This window comes from Empidonax traillii, unplaced genomic scaffold (genome assembly GCF_003031625.1).
Source record: "Empidonax traillii isolate 1590-97213 ecotype Southwest subspecies unplaced genomic scaffold, ASM303162v1 scaffold328:size603334, whole genome shotgun sequence".
Lineage (NCBI taxonomy): Eukaryota > Metazoa > Chordata > Aves > Passeriformes > Tyrannidae > Empidonax > Empidonax traillii.
Window position 1 is genome coordinate 176,920 of NW_020955521.1, and position 19,278 is coordinate 196,197.

Genomic DNA, 19,278 nt, shown 5'->3' on the forward strand with positions numbered 1-19,278 from the left:
TTTTTTTTTTTTTTTTTTTTTTTTTTTTTTTTTTTTTTTTTTTTTTTTGTGCATGCCCAGAGGACAGAGAAGTTACTGGAAACAATTGACCAGTTGTACCTGGAATATGCCAAACGAGCTGCCCCTTTCAATAACTGGATGGAGGGGGCCATGGAGGACCTGCAGGACACATTCATTGTTCACACCATTGAGGAGATCCAGGTACAGAACAGTCATTTGCACCAGTTACGCTGGGATAGAGAGAAGCTGGAGAAGTTGGGGGTCTCCTGGATTCAGAGCAGTGATGAATTTGTAGGTGCTGCTTTGGTGCTTCTGCTCTATTGAGTTAGCCTTACCCAGAGAAACAAAAATTATTCAGTTTTTCCTTAATTTTGTCCAAAAACCTGGATCTGAATAGATATGAAAGAGACACCATTCTAGCTGGACACAACAAACTGAAAGCAGATTTTTCAGTGTAATTCCAGAGTCATATTAATGGAAACCTGAAAATGGAATCTTTTTCGGTCTTGTGGAATTTTTCTTAACCCACATGAGCAAAACTTTGTGCTGCTCTCGGGGTCTGCAGGTCAATTCTCCCATGTAATGTCACACCTGGGTCATTAGGTACAACGTGATAGGATGTGCCATGAGGACAGTTGTTGAGCTACCAGCTGTTTTTTGGTACTGAGCACAAGAAAAATCAGAATTGACCACTTTGGTCCTGAATTACCATTTGAAAATAAAGTTGTCTTGCCTCCTGTAAGACAAAGACGGTATCTTAGTTTTTCCCCTTCTGAAAGGGTGTTAGGAAAGCAAGTTAAGGTATCTACAGGTAATTTTCAAACCTTAGAGAGCAGAAATTACTCTTTCCTGGACTTCAGTGGGGACTTGTCTTTCTCCTGCTTGATTGGCTCATGCAAAAATCCAAGTCAGCTCTTTGCCAGAATGGTGGACAGCAGTGTGACCATCAGTGAGGCAGCAAATGGGAGACCAACAAGGAACACTATGCAGCCAAGGGGCAGAGAAGTGACATAGTTACTGAGCTGCTAGTTGTTTCTTCCATCCTTCTCTCGGGAACAAAGGTCATTAAGTCTTTCATAATGCAGAACAAACCTAAACAGCATTTAAACACTTCTGTCATCTCTTTGTGACCGTTTGCAATATCTTTCCCAGCCCCCTACGCTTATATTACATCTCCATAGCCTCTGCAGCAGCTGCAAAGTAATGAGTCACCAAGTAAGGAAGGAATTTTACAAAAAGTAGTTGCAGTGAGTGTGTTGTGAGAGAGAGTGGTAATCATGTGGTTTACTTTCATTCCCTCTTCTGTCCACACTGTTCCCTCAGTTATCCCTGCACACACCTGTTTCCCATTCATTTTGCTGCCTCCTTCCCTGCATTTGGTTCCCTAGACTTGATCTTCTAGGTTGCTAGGATGAAGGCCTGTAGAAGCAGTGGAAGATGAGCCAGGACCAACTGGCTCATCAACTGTCCACAAACTACCAGCAAGCATGCCCGAACCATCGGTCCTTGGAGTACACCCTGGGCACCACAGCAAGTCGGGGAGCAGAAAGGCCCTGCTGTGTTCAGGGAGAAGGAGCTGTTTTCCAACAGCAGGAGCATGTGTTGGCTGTGCAAGTTTGCTGTTGACTGGAAGACCTTCGCCTGGTTCTAACTGACTCTGATCAGACTGAGTCTGACTCCTACTACTCATCTGGAGTTACCTTGGGTGTAGAATAAGTGCATATTTAGTGGGAGAACGAAAACGTGGCTCATTTAAACTGTTGAGATATGACTGTTTTATAGCAATGGTAGTAGTCAGATCTTCCCAAGAGGGCTGACAGGCAGTTACTGAGCAGTGTTGGAAAAATAGTTCCCTCTAACTTATGAGACAGAATTATTCCCCAGTTTTTTGGTATATGATCTCTGTCACGGGTCATCGTGGGACAGAAACAGGGGGAAAACAAGACTTCATGATATCATTTAACTACTTAAAACAGCCCATTTAGTGATGCTGAGAGAACCTGAAAAGTGTATTAGAGTAGGCTGCTTTGTATCCTGGGAATATGTAAGCTTTTGCAATCACTTCTGCAGGGACCCGTTTGCTGAAGAGGTTATTCCATAAGTAATGCTCTTACCCTCCCTTTGCTGCTGCCTTCCTTCTGCAGGGCTTGACCACAGCTCATGAGCAGTTCAAAGCCACGTTGCCAGATGCCGACAAGGAGCGACAGGCCATTCTGGGAATCCACAATGAAGTCTCAAAGATTGTCCAGACATACCATGTCAACATGGCAGGAACGAATCCTTACACTACCATCACCCCACATGAAATCAACGGCAAATGGGAACATGTGAGTTCTTTTCAACCGTGCAAGTTAGTGGGAGAGAATGTCACTGCTCAACCACTGGGGCTCCAGGAAACTGGATTATTTACTCTGCAGTTACCCTTTCGTGATTACTGCTGACTTTAGTGGGGTTTTGTCATTTGTTTTTGGCTCAATTGCCATGTGCCTGGAAAGTGGAAGAGATCTTTGATACAAGTGCCTGAGATGTTTCAACCCCTTTTACATGCTATTTTTAAATGAAAAATGCTAAATTTAAAAGCTTTGAGGTTTTCAGTCTTCAGTTGACCTGCAAGTAAGTATAATAGTATCCTTTGTCACCATTCAACTCCTCAGATGTTTTCTTTCCACAGCCAGGTAGCCTTTCTTTGTTGTAATCCTATAAGAGCAGGTACTGTCCATGGTAGTTGTGGTGATGATTCTTACTACCAAACAAAATTACCAAAGTGAGATCTGAACCAAGTCATGCAACTCAGTTAATACAAGCCACCAAAAACACAACTACTGAATGGAAGCCTCTTCTGGTCTTCCGTGTCTGTAGATGAGTTTGCAGTGTGCATCCTACAGCGGGTAGCATTCACATTCCATGCCCACCGTGACTTAAACCATACGACTGTTTGTTTTCAGTGCAAGCACCCACTCCTCCCTCCTGTGTGGCAACCTCTACATTTACTGTACATATGCCTTTGTGTGTCTGAACTGCACACTTTTTTTATGCTTTGCTGTAGGTGCGGCAACTGGTTCCCAGAAGGGATCAGGCCCTGATGGAAGAACATGCTCGCCAACAGCAAAATGAACGACTTCGTAAACAGTTTGGTGCACAGGCCAATGTCATTGGACCCTGGATCCAGACCAAGATGGAGGTAGTGCTTTGCAAATTTTGAAACAGTCTGTTTTCCTTTGTGATCTTCACTGATATTCTTATCCTTGGTCTTTCTTGACCACCGTCACAGCCATTCTTTCTTCCAAGTTGCAGTAAGAGAAACATCATAGAAAATACAAAGAATCCCAAGATTGATATCGATTACTGAAGTGCTTGTGCTTTTCTCCCCCTAACTCTAGTACCAGACAAAAAGCATGACTTAAGATGGGGAACACTGGTATTTTAAGATTTGTGTTTATATGCAAACTCTAGATCAGAGACATAGTTTATGTAATTGCTTTCACAGTAATGGTCTTGATCCACATGATGAAATAAATACAATTAGCATAGCAAATATCTGCAGAGGAGACATTTTTAAGGGAGATCTCTTTTCAGGTAAGATTTGAGTTGAAGCAATTGGAGTTGATGAAATGTGAGATATGAAGCTATTACTGGTGGCAGAAGCTAGAAAGAAGAGAGCAATTACAGAAACATGTCTGTATGAAGGGACTAAGTAGCAGACAGTACAGCAGAAGAAGATCTAGCTTGGTACATTACTAGCTTATGGACTGCAGTTTCCTTTTCTTATGTATCCTTGTGTTAGACACATCTTATGTGATTCACCTCACTTGGAAAATGTTTAGGGCTCTGCTAAATTTTTTGCTGACACTGTCTCATCTTATGTGAAGTAACTCCTCCATGAGATTATTTTTTTTTGAATCATCATCCTGTGTGAGAGTGAAATTGCTGCAATAAATGTCAAGCATGTTGAGGCTTGTCCTTTCAGTGGAGTCTTAACTCCTTTGACTTTGCCAATGCAGGAGATTGGCCGCATTTCAATAGAGATGCACGGGACCCTGGAGGACCAGCTCAACCACTTGCGGCAATATGAGAAAAGCATCGTGAATTACAAACCAAAGATTGACCAGTTGGAAGGAGACCACCAGCTGATCCAGGAAGCGCTTATCTTTGACAACAAGCACACCAACTACACCATGGAGGTAAATGTTTTGGCATCAGATTAGACACCCTCATCTGCTGTGGCCAGGTAGCGTCAGCAACATCTAGCTCGGGCAAACTGTTGTGGTTCTTAGGAAAATGGAGAGCTTTACAATGTGGCCAAGCATGCAACAACATGTCACTGAATTTCATTTTTGCCTTGCTGTACTTCATGCCAACCCATTCCAATGCACTTCCAAATATAGACCACAGAAACAATCTGAATGAGATCAATAGTATTGCTTTAAAAATTGTCAGGTCTCATTTTTCCTGCCACCCTATTGTGGCAGCCTATTAGCTAGGATCAGAAAGGGAAGTGCTGATGATTTTGAGCTGCCACAGCCTGGCAGAAGAAAAAAGTCCAACAGAAGTTTTTTTAAATCTGAGACTGGATTTTTGTTGACAACGTTAGGTTTCTTGGGAGCACTCTGAGTTCAACATGAGTCCAGCAGAACACAGACAGCTTTTGAAACTTGTCTTTTGGTTTCTGGCCAACTCTCCATTAAGCAACAGGCGAGGCAGTAGAGCACAAGTGTCTTCCAAGCATTGTGTTTTATTTATTTTCTTGGTAAGGAGGGTTGTTCGCTTAACTAAGTCCTAGAAGCACCGGCTTTGCTTCTCATTTGTGTTAAAGGCCCCTCATTTGTGTTATGTTGGGAGCCTTTCTGACCAGGTAAAAGAACTTTGCAGTTCTTTTACACTTTTGCAGGTCTTTCTTAAGATCGGGAATTGGCCTCCTCAGTACTTTTTTTAGGTCAAAATTCAGATTTTAAACATCTGGCTGGCTCACACTGCAGATGACAAGGAGGCTTTTGTGAGAAAATGGACTTCTGCCTTGGACACCAGGGTCATTTAATTTGCAATAAGTAGCACATTTGATCCACTGGTCTCAGAGGCTGAAGAGCAACTTCTTAATTTTAAAATTGTCCTGACTTCTTTTTCCAGCATATCCGAGTGGGCTGGGAACAGTTACTAACAACAATTGCTAGAACCATCAACGAAGTGGAAAACCAGATTCTGACCCGTGATGCCAAAGGAATCAGCCAGGAACAGATGAATGAGTTCCGGGCTTCTTTCAACCATTTTGACAGGGTAAGTCAGGGCTGACTGCAGCTTGGTAAGCTACAAGCTTCCATGTAGACTACACAGTGCAATAAAAACAAGCAGTCACTGTGACAAAATAAGATCAATAGAAGACATGTTATTCTTAAAATGCTGTCAAGCAGTCCTTTCTGTGAAGACTGCCAAGTGATCATTAGTCTGGGAGAACTGTATCTTCACAGGAAACTGCTAAGTTTCCTGATAAAGCTAAAGTATGGAAAGGTTTGAAGGGTTTTTTAGGTAATTAGACTTCTATGCCATCTTCTCCAGAGAGCCAATTATTATCTTGATTTATAAAGTTCTTTAGACCATCTGTTCTCCACTCTGATATGCCATCTCTGGTATGTCTGATATATGATCTCTGGTATATCTGAGGGCAGCCTGCCCTCAGAGATTGGCAACTCTTTCAAATTGCTTAACATTGGCTATTTCAGCCCTTCTCTAGCTATCTAAGAAAAATACACCATGGCTTCTTTTCTTAGAAGAGGGAACCATAAAGTCCTATAGATTTTAATTTTGACCTTCGTATCATTTGCCCCTTCCTTCACAACAATGTGAATGATACTGCAGATAGAACATGAGTTTCCCACCTTCAACTCGCTATTTGATTTAGACATTGACTTTAAAAGCTGATTTTTTTGAGGAAAGTCACTTAAAATTGACCCCACCATCCTGTCTGTAGCTTCCTTGATTTGGCCAGAGATGGTGGCAGCAGGCAGGGGCTCTTTAGTGCTTGGGGGCTGTCCTGAACTAAAATGCTGCAGGGTGGATGGCGATTCTTAATTCATGTTGTAGCTTGTGTGTTGTTTGACTGGTATATCCAAACACTGGGGGAGTGGGCAATGAGGAAAAGGAAAAGCAGCTGCCAAGCCATGTTGTGCTGTGCTGTACATCCGTGCTGTTTGCAGAGCTGAGCACTTGAAATAGCTTTGCCAGTCAAAGCTCCACCTCATGTGCAAGTCTCGTAAATACAGCCATAATGCTGCTGCCCTGAGCTTCAGCTGTTTTTCTTTGTCTATTCCTGAGGTGCCCTGACAGCTAAGCTTCCCTGGGTGTGTTACCAAACATACCTGCCCTCACCTACTCCTTTTAGTGGAACTTTTGACTATAAGATTAAGGCAATGCTTCCCACTGCCTCTGCCTGCTTACCTGCACTCCGGGTTACTAGTGAAACACAGGGCTTTTGACACTGGATAACAAGCAGTGATGCAAGTCATTCACTTGGGAGATTGATATCTTGAGGCTTCTGAGCACTGACTGTTTTTGTCATTCAAATGCTCTCAAGATGGGATGAGCTCTCTGAGAAGGAACTGTTCCAAGAGCATTTATAGCACATCCTGAAATGTCATTGTGATATCTAATGTTGTGCACTTTTATTTTTCTTCCCTGTCTTTCTATCTGCATGTCACTCTTCCTCTCCCTCTCTCCTCACCCACTGCATGGTGCACCTATTTGTTGTCCTTTCACCTCCCTTTGAACTTCTCTGTGTCTCCCTTCCTTCTGCCCCACACCGTCACCCCACTGGCACTGCATGTCCTGCTGCCTGGCACACCGCATAACCAGGACCACTCCGGCACACTTGGCCCTGAGGAATTCAAAGCCTGTCTCATCAGCTTGGGTTACGATATTGGAAACGATGCACAGGTACTGAATGCTAGTGGTGAACACAGGCAGATATTAAACTGTGAAAAAATAACAGTTTTTTCCTTTCTTTTCTTGTTTGTCTTAATCCCTCATTGTTGTTCTTGTGTTGGACTATATATACATCACTTTTCTATACTGCTTCCTCTCTAAATGTACTTTGTTATCTATTCCATTTTAATTCCCTAATTTTTTGTCTTGGGAGAATTCCTTTTATGTCTTGAAACCATTCCATTTACTTCTTTATGACTTTAAACTTTTCTTGTCTATCCCTCAATCTGTCTTCCTTGGTATCTTCATTCCTTTTCTTCATCATCAATATGTTTCTTGTGTGTAAACAATTCCATATCCAAACCCTCCTTTGCTTCTTCATGGTTTCATAAACTACCTTTCCTCTATCGTCTTTCCTTGTCCTGTAAATCCTTTCTTCCATCTTCTCCCTGCTGAATCTCATTCTTTGTAATGTCTCCTATGGGTTCACTTCTCCCTGGACTGGTCTCCCTTTTCTCTCTTGGCTTTTTCCATCTTTGTATCATTCCCTGTAGAAGAAGACTGGTATGATGGATTGTGAAGATTTCCGAGCCTGCCTTATCTCCATGGGTTACAATATGGTAACGTAGAGCCCTCTGTCACACCTATTCAATGTGATTCTTTTAGGCACCTTCAAAAATAAAGGGAGAATGTATAGTGAATCAAGGTAAATATAGCCTTATTTTCCAATATTATCGGCAATGGATTTTAGATCTAATCGTAGTTTTACATGTAAAATTCCTGTCTCACAGTGGTAGGTAAAGGTAAAAAAAAGGAAATTAGTGTCTAATTCCTGTGTTGTTCAAATAAAAATTGTATTTATCAAACTATGTAGCTACCAGTGGAAGGAACAATAAACTTCCTCATATTTGTACTTGCATTCTGCACAGCACACACAACCTCCCCCAGCCCTGAGTATCAGTTGAACTTATTGTGAAGTGTCTACAAGACCTCATTTCTGAATATACTCAAAACACTGCTCCTCTCATTCCTACTGTTTGTTCAAGTTCCAGTCATTCTCCCCATGACTTTTCCTCACCAGAGTACCTGAATATTCAGAGAAGTAACATGTGGCACCTCAAGAGGTATGACAACTAATAGAAAGAGCTTCACCAAAGACTGATGCTCACCCAAGGGCAGAAGAGTGCAAACACATTCAGCTGCACTCTTGGTGTCTTTGCTCCTGATACAAAGCAAAGCAGTGTTTAATCATCTTACTCGTCAGCCCAGGATAAAAACAGACTCTTCAGTGTAGCATGCCAAGACACGATAACATTTGATTAAGTGCCTTAAGTACTCTTGAAGGTATATACTATTCTAGAAGTGTTAGGAGAGCCTGTTCCCAGGAGAAAACTCTGCTCTGCCCTCCTTACTCGGGAAGGAGGAAGTCCCAGGGATGAGAATAGATGATCTTGGTTTATATGCAAAAAGGAATGCAAAAGCCTGCACTACAATGTTTTGGCTTCTGTAGCAAAACTTTGCTGAAGGATCTTCCCTGTAAAAACTACTTCCCTGGACCACTCCAGATATCCAAGTCCTTCTTTCCAAAGCTGCCTAGTAAATGCGAGTAAGATAACTATGAAATACACCAGAGACATTTATCTGGTGGTTTCTGTTCTGTCAGCTGAAGAAAACTGTAAAACTTCTCTTTAAGTAAATGAAAGTAAAGGGATTTGAGGAGTGCAGATCTTCCAATACTGCTACAGACATCTAGCACAACACGTAGAGGGAAATTTGGGTCTTCCTCTGAAGTCTGTATGATATTGTTCCATGATTGGAACATCGTCCTAGAGCTAGATGGAGCAGGATGTTATCCTAGGGTGCAGCTGACAATATTTTGTTCCAAAGGACGAATGAGTGGGAAGCATTTGTACACAACAGCAAGCTAAAAAAGAACATCCTGATTAAAAAAAAAAATAGCATAGGTGGTTTCTATTTGGCTTTGTTTTTCTAGCTGTGAGATGTGCTGCTGAATGGGTTCTCCTCACTTTCGTAGCACTTCTGCCCAAATGTCCAGGCTTACATAACTCTCTTGTTCCCCAGGGAGAGGCAGAGTTTGCCCGCATCATGAGCATTGTGGACCCTAACCGTTTGGGTGTAGTGACGTTCCAGGCCTTCATCGACTTCATGTCCCGGGAAACAGCAGATACCGATACTGCTGACCAAGTTATGGCTTCCTTCAAGATCCTGGCTGGAGATAAGGTCAGGCTCCACACCTTCATTTCCTGTATCTGCATGGCTCCTGCTTTCCTTTTTTTCTCTTGTCTCCGAGAGAAAGTGTTGAGGGAAGCACTCTCCAGTGTGGACGGTGTTTTCACAGGAACATTCTGTAGTGCTGGAGGAGTGCAAGGTTAAAGCTTGGGTTAATGAGCAGCCTGCCAAGGCACTCAAAAGTCCTGTTCGGCTCTCAGTTAGAACTTTGCTGCCCACTCTTGCTTTAAAATTTAATTAAGAGCTTGGTCGCGATTTGTTATTTTAAAATGAACAAGTTCAACAGATGGTTCTTGATTAGTCTTGAAAACTATTAATTACTGACAGCTGTAAACTTGAGATGACCTTTCTCAGATATACACGTGTCACAATCAGTTGTTATACAACCAACAGATTTTCATTGAGGATGTGCTGTATCTGCAAGAGAAGCATCTTTTAATCATAAAAATTGGTCAAAAGTAGGAAAATTCAGGGAATGATAAAAAAGTAATAATTTTCTGAATTTACATTATCAGTAGAAGCAGCTGATAAAAAAATACGTACTCTTATTTTTCTTACATGCCCACTAATCTTTCATGTAATTGAACAAATAATATGTACATGTAATATTAAGATATCTCTATATTTGCTAATTATTTTAATTATCTCACATGAAAAGTTGGATACCACTTCTCAGATTGTAATGAGTTGCCCGTAAATCCAGTACTAGTTTCCATGTTTCACTAGGAATCTTTTTGTAATCATGATGTAGAAACCTCTGATAGCTGTCCTTTAGACATCTACCTGGCTGAAGCCAGTTCTATTGTCTTTTGAGGCCTGAAAATTCAATGTTATTCAGATAAACTAATCACTGAATAAATAGGTACTTTGGGATGCAGTATTACTTATTAACTCATTTACTCTGTACAGTACGTTAACTATACTTGTCAGTGTTTAATATGCTCTGGTGACTATAACATGAATCAGTATTTCATTATGAAGAAAAATACCTCTTACCTCGTCATTAAATAGAAAAGCAGGGAAAAAAAAATAAGAAGTCACTGGAGGGAGAAGGATGGTGTGAAACCTGAACCACTGTTCAGACAGACTGCAAATGCCCATGAGTCAGTTAGCTAAAGACAACATACTGATTAGCAAACAGGCAACTACTGTTGCCTCCTGCATGGAGAGAAGCCAAGCTAGCTTAGCTCAGTGCAGTGAGTCTCCAAAAGTCGAATTTCCATTAAGTTTTGCTTGCTTATTAAAAATGTCCACAGTGAAAGGCAAGGATTGTTGCTGGAACTATGGAAGCAATAAAAAGTGTTTGCTTGTCTGCTGCCTGCATTGGTGCCACCAGCAAGAGAGCTAGTGGGGATGGCCCCTTTCCTGGTTCTGAAGAGAGGAAATGGCAACTCCCAAGCAGCACAAACAGCTGTTACCTCCTGCTGGTGAGGGACAGCATCCAAATTATATTACTGCTTCTTCACATTTGCTTCCAGCAGGACCTCCTCTGTCAGAGGGAAGTTAGTCTTAAACTAACAAGTTTCCTTACTTACCTCCAGGTGTTTTCCTTAGATGCTCTGGCATCTCTCCTGCAAAAACAAATTTTCTCTTTACTGTAAAAACCACCTCCTTGTCCACATGGTAGGGAGCGAGTGCATGTCCTCCCAAGGCATAGGTGCAGAGAACTCCCTGTGTGGGTGTATGTCCCCAGTGTAGTTGTTGGGGTCCTGTCCCTGAGTGTTGTCTGCTGCCCTGGTGGGAGAGGGGGTGGCTGGCCCTCCGAGGAAAGTCAGTTTTCTGAAAGTAACGATTGCCTTATCATTTGTTCTCTTTGCAGAACTACATCACTGTGGATGAATTACGGCGGGAACTGCCTCCTGATCAAGCTGAATATTGCATTGCTAGAATGGCACCCTACAATGGCCGCGATGCTGTACCCGGTGCCCTGGACTACATGTCCTTCTCCACAGCGCTCTATGGCGAAAGTGACCTTTAACTTTTTTTCTCTCCCACCACACGCTCCCTCCCCTCTCCCCCGTCCAACGTGCCCTACTTTCTCTTTGCAAAGCAACCTCTGCTCCGCTCTTTTTTGTGTTACCCTGTTTTGCTTCAGATAATCAATCACATTTTTAAGTAGGGGGGGAGGACATTGACAAAGCACCGCCTACCTTGCCCTTGAAATAACAGTTTACAAAATTATTTTGTGCAAAAAGGTTACGTTTTAAAAAGAACAGACATATTTTATTATAGAAAAGGTATTTTTCTCCACCAGATTGAAACTTAAAAAGAAAATGTTAAAATATTGCACCAAATATTTTTTGTTGTGACATAGAAAGTCAAGCACAATGTTACATTCCATCCTTTCCAAAATGAACCAAACTATGACAAAACTCCACCTGTTCTGTTAACTATTACATTTGCATATGTCTCTCTTGTCACGTTTATCTTGGGAGGGGGGAAGGCACACAAGTGCATGTATTTGCTGGTTCACTCATTTCATGAAGATATTTTATGATAAACTTTTGAAATTGCTGTGTTTTCTAGGGAAAAAATAATGTACACAGCTCATGTTTTCATATTTAATTAAAAAATACAATACGCCTCCTATGTTATCAGTGCACAACTTTTTTTGTTCCTGAGAGTTGTCTGGTTTCAGAACATGAAGCTTGAGAGTTGATAACTTTGATATTGCTTGTCACAAACCATATTAAAAGATTCTTGTGATAACAACTTTAGACTTTATTCATTTGTATAGTAAAATTGTTTAATCCTATTTAGTTTACAATAACATGATGAAGAGAATCCAAAATTAATGTTTTTAATTGAAATTACACTACTTTTAAAAGTACACTTCACTGCTCCATAACCTTTTCATTCTTACTGAGTGGTGTTGGAATTTTCACAGCTTTCTGACCACTTTAAATCCCTGGTACACCCATATCTCTAGGAACAATGTTCTTGTTATTCTTTAAAAACCAACACAGAATTAGTTACTAGATCTGTACAAACAACAACCATGGCTCGAACCTTCTATGAAAAGTTAATACACTGTTCCATGCTCAGCCCTGAATGTCTCGCTGGTTTTGATACCACATCTTTTGACATCATAAATTCCTCTAGAGATCATCTTTCTGTTCAACGTAGAAAAGAAACCAGCCTTAAGAACAACTCCTTTGGGACTTGTAGTGAGTCATGTGCCTGAAAATCAGCAAAGGAAGCAGCTAATCCTTCCAGCCATCTCATATTACAGGTGCATTTCCTGCTCTCCCACAACGTTTTTAGGAAACACAGAGCCAGGAGCAAAAACTACATTACTGCTTCACGACGTGTTTCAAGTGTTTTATAGGCATAACTAGCTAAGTCCTGAGGAAGGCATTGTACATGTTGGGTTGGGGCTCAGCACAGCTTTGTGGTTAATTCCTGACCTTCAGGAGGACACAGTAAAAATCACAGCAACGTGTTGTGATGTATCCCAACCTGACAGTATCTGCCTACTGTATCTGGGAGAGGGGATGCTAATATCTGCTACCACACTACTTACAGGAGACACCAAGATCTGTGTTCTCCTGTAGGCTGGATAACAAGTTTGCGGGGAGCATGGTAATAAATGCCATTTAGCTTCATACTTAAAAAGGTCAGACTGCACTCACCACAGTTTGTCTTCAAAGGTGTAAGAAGAGACAGTTCATGTAACTTACTTATAATTGCGTTGTTAATGAGGGCTAGAGATGAGCTGAAGCTGAGTTTTCTGTGTGTGAAACCCTTGATACTGAGAAGTCTGCAGGGGTTGATATGAGTTGTCAGAAACGTAGGACTTGCAGCCACATCAGCATTTAATTCACTCTAGGCTTATTTTTAGCTATATCACTGCTACAAATTGGACTGTCCTCTTCAAAGATATGGGATGTTTGGGAGTGGGATTCCATTGCTATGTGTTAATATACATAGCATAAGTTACCTCTTTGAAACCTAAAACAGCAGAGAAGATGACTGCAGGCCTGAGCAGATAATCTGTATTGAAGTTTGCCTCAGAATATCCATTGCCCTTGCTTTGATAAACCTCTTTCCTCTTCCACAGTAGCTGTCTTGTCCTTAGTTTGTGGCACCTGAAAAAGGACATTTGCACTGTCAAAAAAATTGAGGCTCTCTGTGTTGTACCCACTTCCAGAAGATGCAATGATACATATTTTTAATACTTTTTTAAAATTTACTTAAACAATAAAATGGGGGGGAGGGAGGGAGGGGAAGGGGCAGAATATCTGTTGGGATATGAAATGACCACTGTCTGGAGAAAAGATCCATATCATTTTGAAAAAGGGCTGCAAAAAGCATAGCTGCGCTGTGAGCCATCACCTCAGGCCCAGTCTGCTACCACTCTGAGAATGGAGCCAATTTATTTTGAATGATCCTGGTGACCACTCTGCAAGTCCATGCTTGGGTATTCCAGAAGTCTTTATAAAAAGAGCAGTGGCAGCGTTGCACCGTGTGATCCGGTTTGACACAAAACCCCAGATGGGGGTAAGTATTCCTAGTTTTATGAGACAGAAAGAAGGTGGCTCATCACTGCTCACACCACAGATTGGTGGCAGTGTACTGTGAGGGTTCCAGCCTTGCTAACGTCACTCTTAGCACACCAGCACTGCATCCTTTGGTAAAGTTGAGGTGTCAACAGCATCAGAAAGGCCTTGCCTCTGCTTCTGAGTAGTTGAAGAGAGTTAAAAATATTGACAATAGGTGTGCCTAAAATATATTGGTATTTCTTCTCAGGTGGCACAGCCTCTGACAAACTGGCTGGAGTTTACATGACCTGGTCTTTCTCTCTTGGCTGCAGATAAAGCCTCCCCATTCCCACCCCACACAAGGAGGAGTGCTGTGATGCTGCAAGATGTTCACCTTCTTCATATGCAGCACAAGATTTATCTTGCAACCATGTGGCCTAACAGTCTCTGGCAGTTAGTACGCTGAAATTTGAAAACAGCTTTTGGTATTAGACTCGTGGTTTTGCAGCTAACATGCCATTCTTTAGCCAAGTCCTGACATCAGCCTTGATGAAATTAATCTCTGGAAGCAGCTGTTTGCAGCTCAGTGACTGCCCCTTCCTCTGCCAAGAACAGAAGCAGCGGACAATCCACTTTAGGCTCACACCTTCCAATAACAGGTAGACCATTACTGTCAGTCTGCCGTACTCTCTATTTTGAGGAATGGAAATTGAAATAATGCTTTTCCAAGAAATTAACCAAGAAATTCCTTTCATGACCTCTTTGGCTGCTGAGATCTCAGTATCTGCCTCATCCTGTCTGTTTGACACTACAGAGGCAAAAAACTCTTCAGTGCTCAAAAAACGTGGGTCTGTGTTGACTGCCAGAATGTCAACTCCATTTCCAAAAGCCTCTCATACCTATCTTGTGACTGTGCATGTCTTCAGTGCTGCCAGCATCTGGTTTGGAACAAACTGGAGGAGCAGAGCCAGGAGTCTCAGAAGACAATGAAAGGAAACTGGTCTGCAACCTTGAATGAACTTGGTTTCAAAGAAGTACTCATATATCCATGGAAATCCCATCCAGATTAATCAGACTTAGTGGTCTTATCAGGGAAATAATGGAGAGGGCAAGGAATAAAGAGTGGGTGTGTGTTTGTAATGGCTGCGAAAAGGGACAGCTCAAACTAAAATGACTTGTTAAAAAACCAGAATGCAGGTACAATTTTCATACCATAACAAGAAGATTATTTGTACAACATTATTTGCACTACAGATGCTGGGCAGGACAGACTTATTCCACCCCTGTGGTAGCCAAGTACAAAGAAATCTTAATCGTGTTGAATTGATTAAACTGTTGAGGTGACTCTGGCTACTGAAAAGGTTGCTACTGTATAAATCCTTAAAATCCATTGCATTATCTCTAAGCTACTGGGAAAGTCTTAGCATAGTAAACATAGATTAGCAAAGGCCAGGACATGTCCTGATGCAAACAGGTAATCAGAACATTCCCCTTCAGGCACTGAGAAAATGTGCTCAATGCTGCAGTCAGTAGAGAAGTCAGCTATTGTGATGGATAAAGTTGGATGATTGCACTTTGTACAGGGAAGGATGTTCTCTAAAGCTATTTCAAGTAGATTTAAATCTCAGTAATTTAAATCAATTGGAAATGCAAAGAGAAAAATAATATCTTTTCTATATTCTGAGGACTCAGAGGCATTATAGACTGCATCTCACAGATAAGATACTGAAATGGATTCCTCCTGTGTCTTTGAATACCATACAAGAGTCAGGAAATAGTTTCTCAGTTTTGTTCTCTGATTTCTGGGACATACATGCAAAAAAAAAGTTGGCAGAAACTGCAGTACCTCCTGTTACTGTCTTATCTCTTCTCAGCAAGTCTGTTTGCACCTTATTGCTATTAGTCAGTAGTTCACATCCTGGTGACCTATCAAGCATTCGAGCAAAATCCTGAGGAACTCTCCAGCTATTGTCATACCTCAGTGACCCTGATCGTACTGTCTGGAAATGCATGATCTCTCCCTACTGGTTTGGGAAACATCTAGTGCTATTCCCACTGTGCAGATAAAGAAGGCACATGGGGGGAAAGGGCTAGATGTCACTAGAAGGTAGAAATACGAAGCCTGTACTTAAAATTGCAATCCAAGCAGTCTCTATTCAGCTGCTGCCCGAGTCTGGAGGTACTGCTCCCTGTTGCACCCAAACCTTCTCTGTACATCTATGTCTCTGCTTTGGGGCAGGTTTGTAGTGGGCCATTGAAACTGCTGGACACCTGGTCCCCTGTGACAGTTCTCTTTAGGGCCCGAGCACTCCCCTCGCAAATACCCCACATCACAATATCCAGGGGGCCACAAATCTCACCCTGGGTACAAAGACCAGTACAAATCCGCAAGACTGGTAGATTCCTTTGCAAAGTCTCGAGGTGGGTTTACCACCCATTTGCTCCATAAAAGCCTAATTGCCTAAAATATCTTCACACGAGGAGAGGAACACAAGTTCAGTGTTTCATTCCTCTTTAGGATCCCTACCTCCCAACCTTACACCCTAACCAGGAGGAAACCTAATAGGCTGGGCCAAAGAGCATCTCTCCAGCTTCACTCTCTCTCTCTCTCTGAAATAAATAAGCACTCAAGCAATAGGAGAGAAAGCATGAACCCATATCCTCATGGTTTAAGCAACCCGTTTGCAGAAAGAATGCTGCTTTTCTGTCCCTGACAGAGGTATTTTTTAGGTATTTCCTATTAAGCAGTCAAAGGATAAAGACCCTTAGGGTGGGAAACAGGCCCTAGGATGCCTCTCCCAGCACCCCAACTACTAGGTCTCTCCTTATACTTGCTCTCCCTCAGTTTTCCGCTCCATAGTGGCAAAATTTGAATGAGAGGAGCCTCCCTCCTCTACCACCACAGGCTCACACCGTGGTTAGGACACTGGTGGGTGGGAGCATGAATCTTCAATCTAAGGAAGACAGAAAACCCAAGCTTCCAGAGTAATGGGTATTTTAAACAATAGGCCATTTTACAAAATGTAGCTGTTGGTCTGAACACGTCTCTTGGCAGCCAAAGGAAAGAACAAGTCCTAGTTAGTCCTTGTTAGAAACAGATGTTGGCACTCTGAGACAAGACTGTGCTGTGGATCCCCAGTGGAACAAGGCTCTGATTTCCCAGCTGCAGAGAGGTGCATCTATACTGAGCAAGGGCAGGGTGTTTAGACCTACACATCTCCCCAGTGCTTCCTAGTGGCTTCTCGTTCATTCAGTAGCATGCAGGCATTTTTAGTCCCCAATGTCCTGTACAAGACAGCTCTAGATCTTGAATGGATTCTTTCTAGATGGCTGGCACCTGTTAAGTGCTACAGGGTTATTGTCTCCAGCCAGAAGTGACTTGCCTGTGGTCCTTAGGAAGGTTCACAGTGGAGTAACAAACTGAGCCCAGCTCTGTCACATTCCAGTCTAAGTGCTGCAGTCATCCTACAACTATTTTAAACCTTTTCCCAGACCATTCATCTAGTTCTTTAATTGCTGTTGTGGCTTTTTGTATGACCCTGTGGCTTTCATTGTACAGATTTGCCTAAAACCAAGGACTACTTTAAACTGCAGAGTTAAAAAGAGCATTTTATACCTTCTTTCTTATTAAGCATATTCAAACATCACCACCACCACTTCAATGAAGAATTTCTCTCCTGCTACTTCTTACTTGAGTAGGCCATAGTACTTATTCTGTGCTCCTGAGCCACAGCATCCTGCTTTCTGTCACAGAGAAAATAAAACATCTTCTTCAGGGAAGTGAGAAAGCAGTTTATTTATCCCAGCAATAAACAGATTGTGGTTTTTAAGTATCCTGATTCCAGATAAGTAATTTGTTTACATTTGTAGGTGTGCAGTCAGGACACTAATGGCTCCCAGTGGGCTTTCAGATGTGCTTCTGAGGGACCAATCTTTTAGTGCAACCAAAATAATGAGGGAACTAAAACACAGCTTTATTACTAAAGTTGATTTTGTGCATGACAGCTTCCAGAAACACTACCCATACTCTAGAGGCAATGCTACAGATTCTCATAATGATATATTTCATGCCTTTTACCACCCATGCAGAGTGTCCACAACCAAGAAAGGGAGAGCAGGACTCTAACCCAGCTCAGGCACTGCTGGAACAGCCGGAGCTTCGTTTCAGAAACACAGCTGCATTCTTTCCCACTGACACGACTCCAGAGGCTGTAGAGATGCAGGATAAAAACGAAAAAGCTTTAACTGGGCTTCTAGTATGACATCTTTATTACTGCCAGTAACTCCAATCCCTATTACTCCCGTACCATTCCAGGACTGCCACCTAAGGAGCTTTTTTCTGCTTCTGAGCTTCTTAATGTGGCAGTTCAAGCACTCAGGCACACAGAGACTCTTCTGCTGCTCTTACAATAGTCCAGCTCTGCCACCTACATAAAATTTGCACAGAAAGTCACAGTGTTTCCATTTTTAGTGTCCAGGACAGTGTCATCAAATCAAGAAGTAAACCAGCCTTACAACTGAACACTGTATTCAAAGTTGTAAGACATACTTGCACTAGCTACAGCTACCCACGTTTTCTTTTTTAATCTCAGTTAGCTGTGTTCAGCTGTTATTCTTCCATTTTCTTACTGAATAATAGTTCACATCAGCTGCTTTTTGATAAAAGTCAACAGTATCCTGGGCTGAATTAATCAGAGCATTGGTGGAGGGTCAAGGGAGCTGATCTTCACCCTCTATGCAGCACTGGTGAGGCCACACCTTGAGTGTTGTGTTCACAAAAGAGACATGGACTTCATGAAGCAAGTCCAGCACAGGGCCACAAAGATGACTGTGGGACTGGAGCATCTCTAATACACGGAGAGGCTGAGAAACCTGGAATTGTTCAGCCTGGAGAAGGCTGAAAGTGTATCAGTACCTAATGAGAGGGAATGAAGAAGAGGGAGACACACTCTTCTCACTAGCATCCACTGACAATTGAAACACATGACGTTTCATCTGAACACAAGAAAATACCTTTTTTACTCTAAGGGGGGGGTCAAACACTGGATCATGTTGTCCAGAGAGGTTGTGGAGCCTCCACTGGGGAGATATTAAAAAGCTGAATGGACATGGTTCTGGCAACCTTGGGGCATTGGACCAGATGATCTCAAGGGGTCATTTCCAACTTAAAAGATTCTGTTTATTACATGGATGTTGAATGTATAGGTTATCTTCATCCTGAAGAATAATTAGAGGGCAGTAAATTTCAACGATGCCTGAATTTAACATACAATATCGTAAATGTAACTTAGATATTTACTCCAAGTTAAAGCAGGAAAACAAGACATGATGCTGTCAGACAACAGGGAAAAATGGGCAAACCAAATTGTTGTTATATTATAAGTATTTGGACAGTGAAGACATAATAAGCTATGCTACACTGAAGAAAAGGGTAACAATTTTTATCTTGATCATCATATTGGAAAATGTCATTAATGACAAAGTAAGAATTCCATAAAGTGAGTACATCTGACAGTGATAAACCAGGAAAGTAGTGTGCTGTTAATGCATGGAAAAACTGCTTCTGCCCTACAATCCTGGATCTTCACTAGACACTTTTCTCCATCCAGGGTTTCCCCCCGGTGTCAGTGACATT

General features: G+C 42.0%; 1 protein-coding gene across 7 annotated transcripts in view; it reads left to right on the plus strand.

Annotated features, from left to right (window-relative positions):
- Positions 1–11,874, plus strand: part of ACTN1 (actinin alpha 1) — an 88,194-nt gene extending 76,320 nt beyond the window's left edge. For 2 of the 7 annotated variants that reach the window (XM_027891721.1, XM_027891718.1), the window contains 8 exons: positions 61–201; positions 2,145–2,327; positions 3,047–3,181; positions 4,002–4,181; positions 5,125–5,271; positions 7,467–7,532; positions 8,995–9,153; positions 10,982–11,874. In XM_027891721.1, the coding sequence (XP_027747522.1) occupies positions 61–201; positions 2,145–2,327; positions 3,047–3,181; positions 4,002–4,181; positions 5,125–5,271; positions 7,467–7,532; positions 8,995–9,153; positions 10,982–11,140 (1,170 nt within the window). In that variant the 3' untranslated portion in view covers positions 11,141–11,874. Of the gene's footprint in view, positions 1–60; positions 202–2,144; positions 2,328–3,046; positions 3,182–4,001; positions 4,182–5,124; positions 5,272–6,843; positions 6,925–7,466; positions 7,533–8,994; positions 9,154–10,981 lie in introns of all 7 variants that reach the window. The other 5 variants (XM_027891714.1, XM_027891716.1, XM_027891720.1 and 2 more) reach the window with 4 other exon arrangements.
- Positions 11,875–19,278: the final 7,404 nt, after the last annotated feature.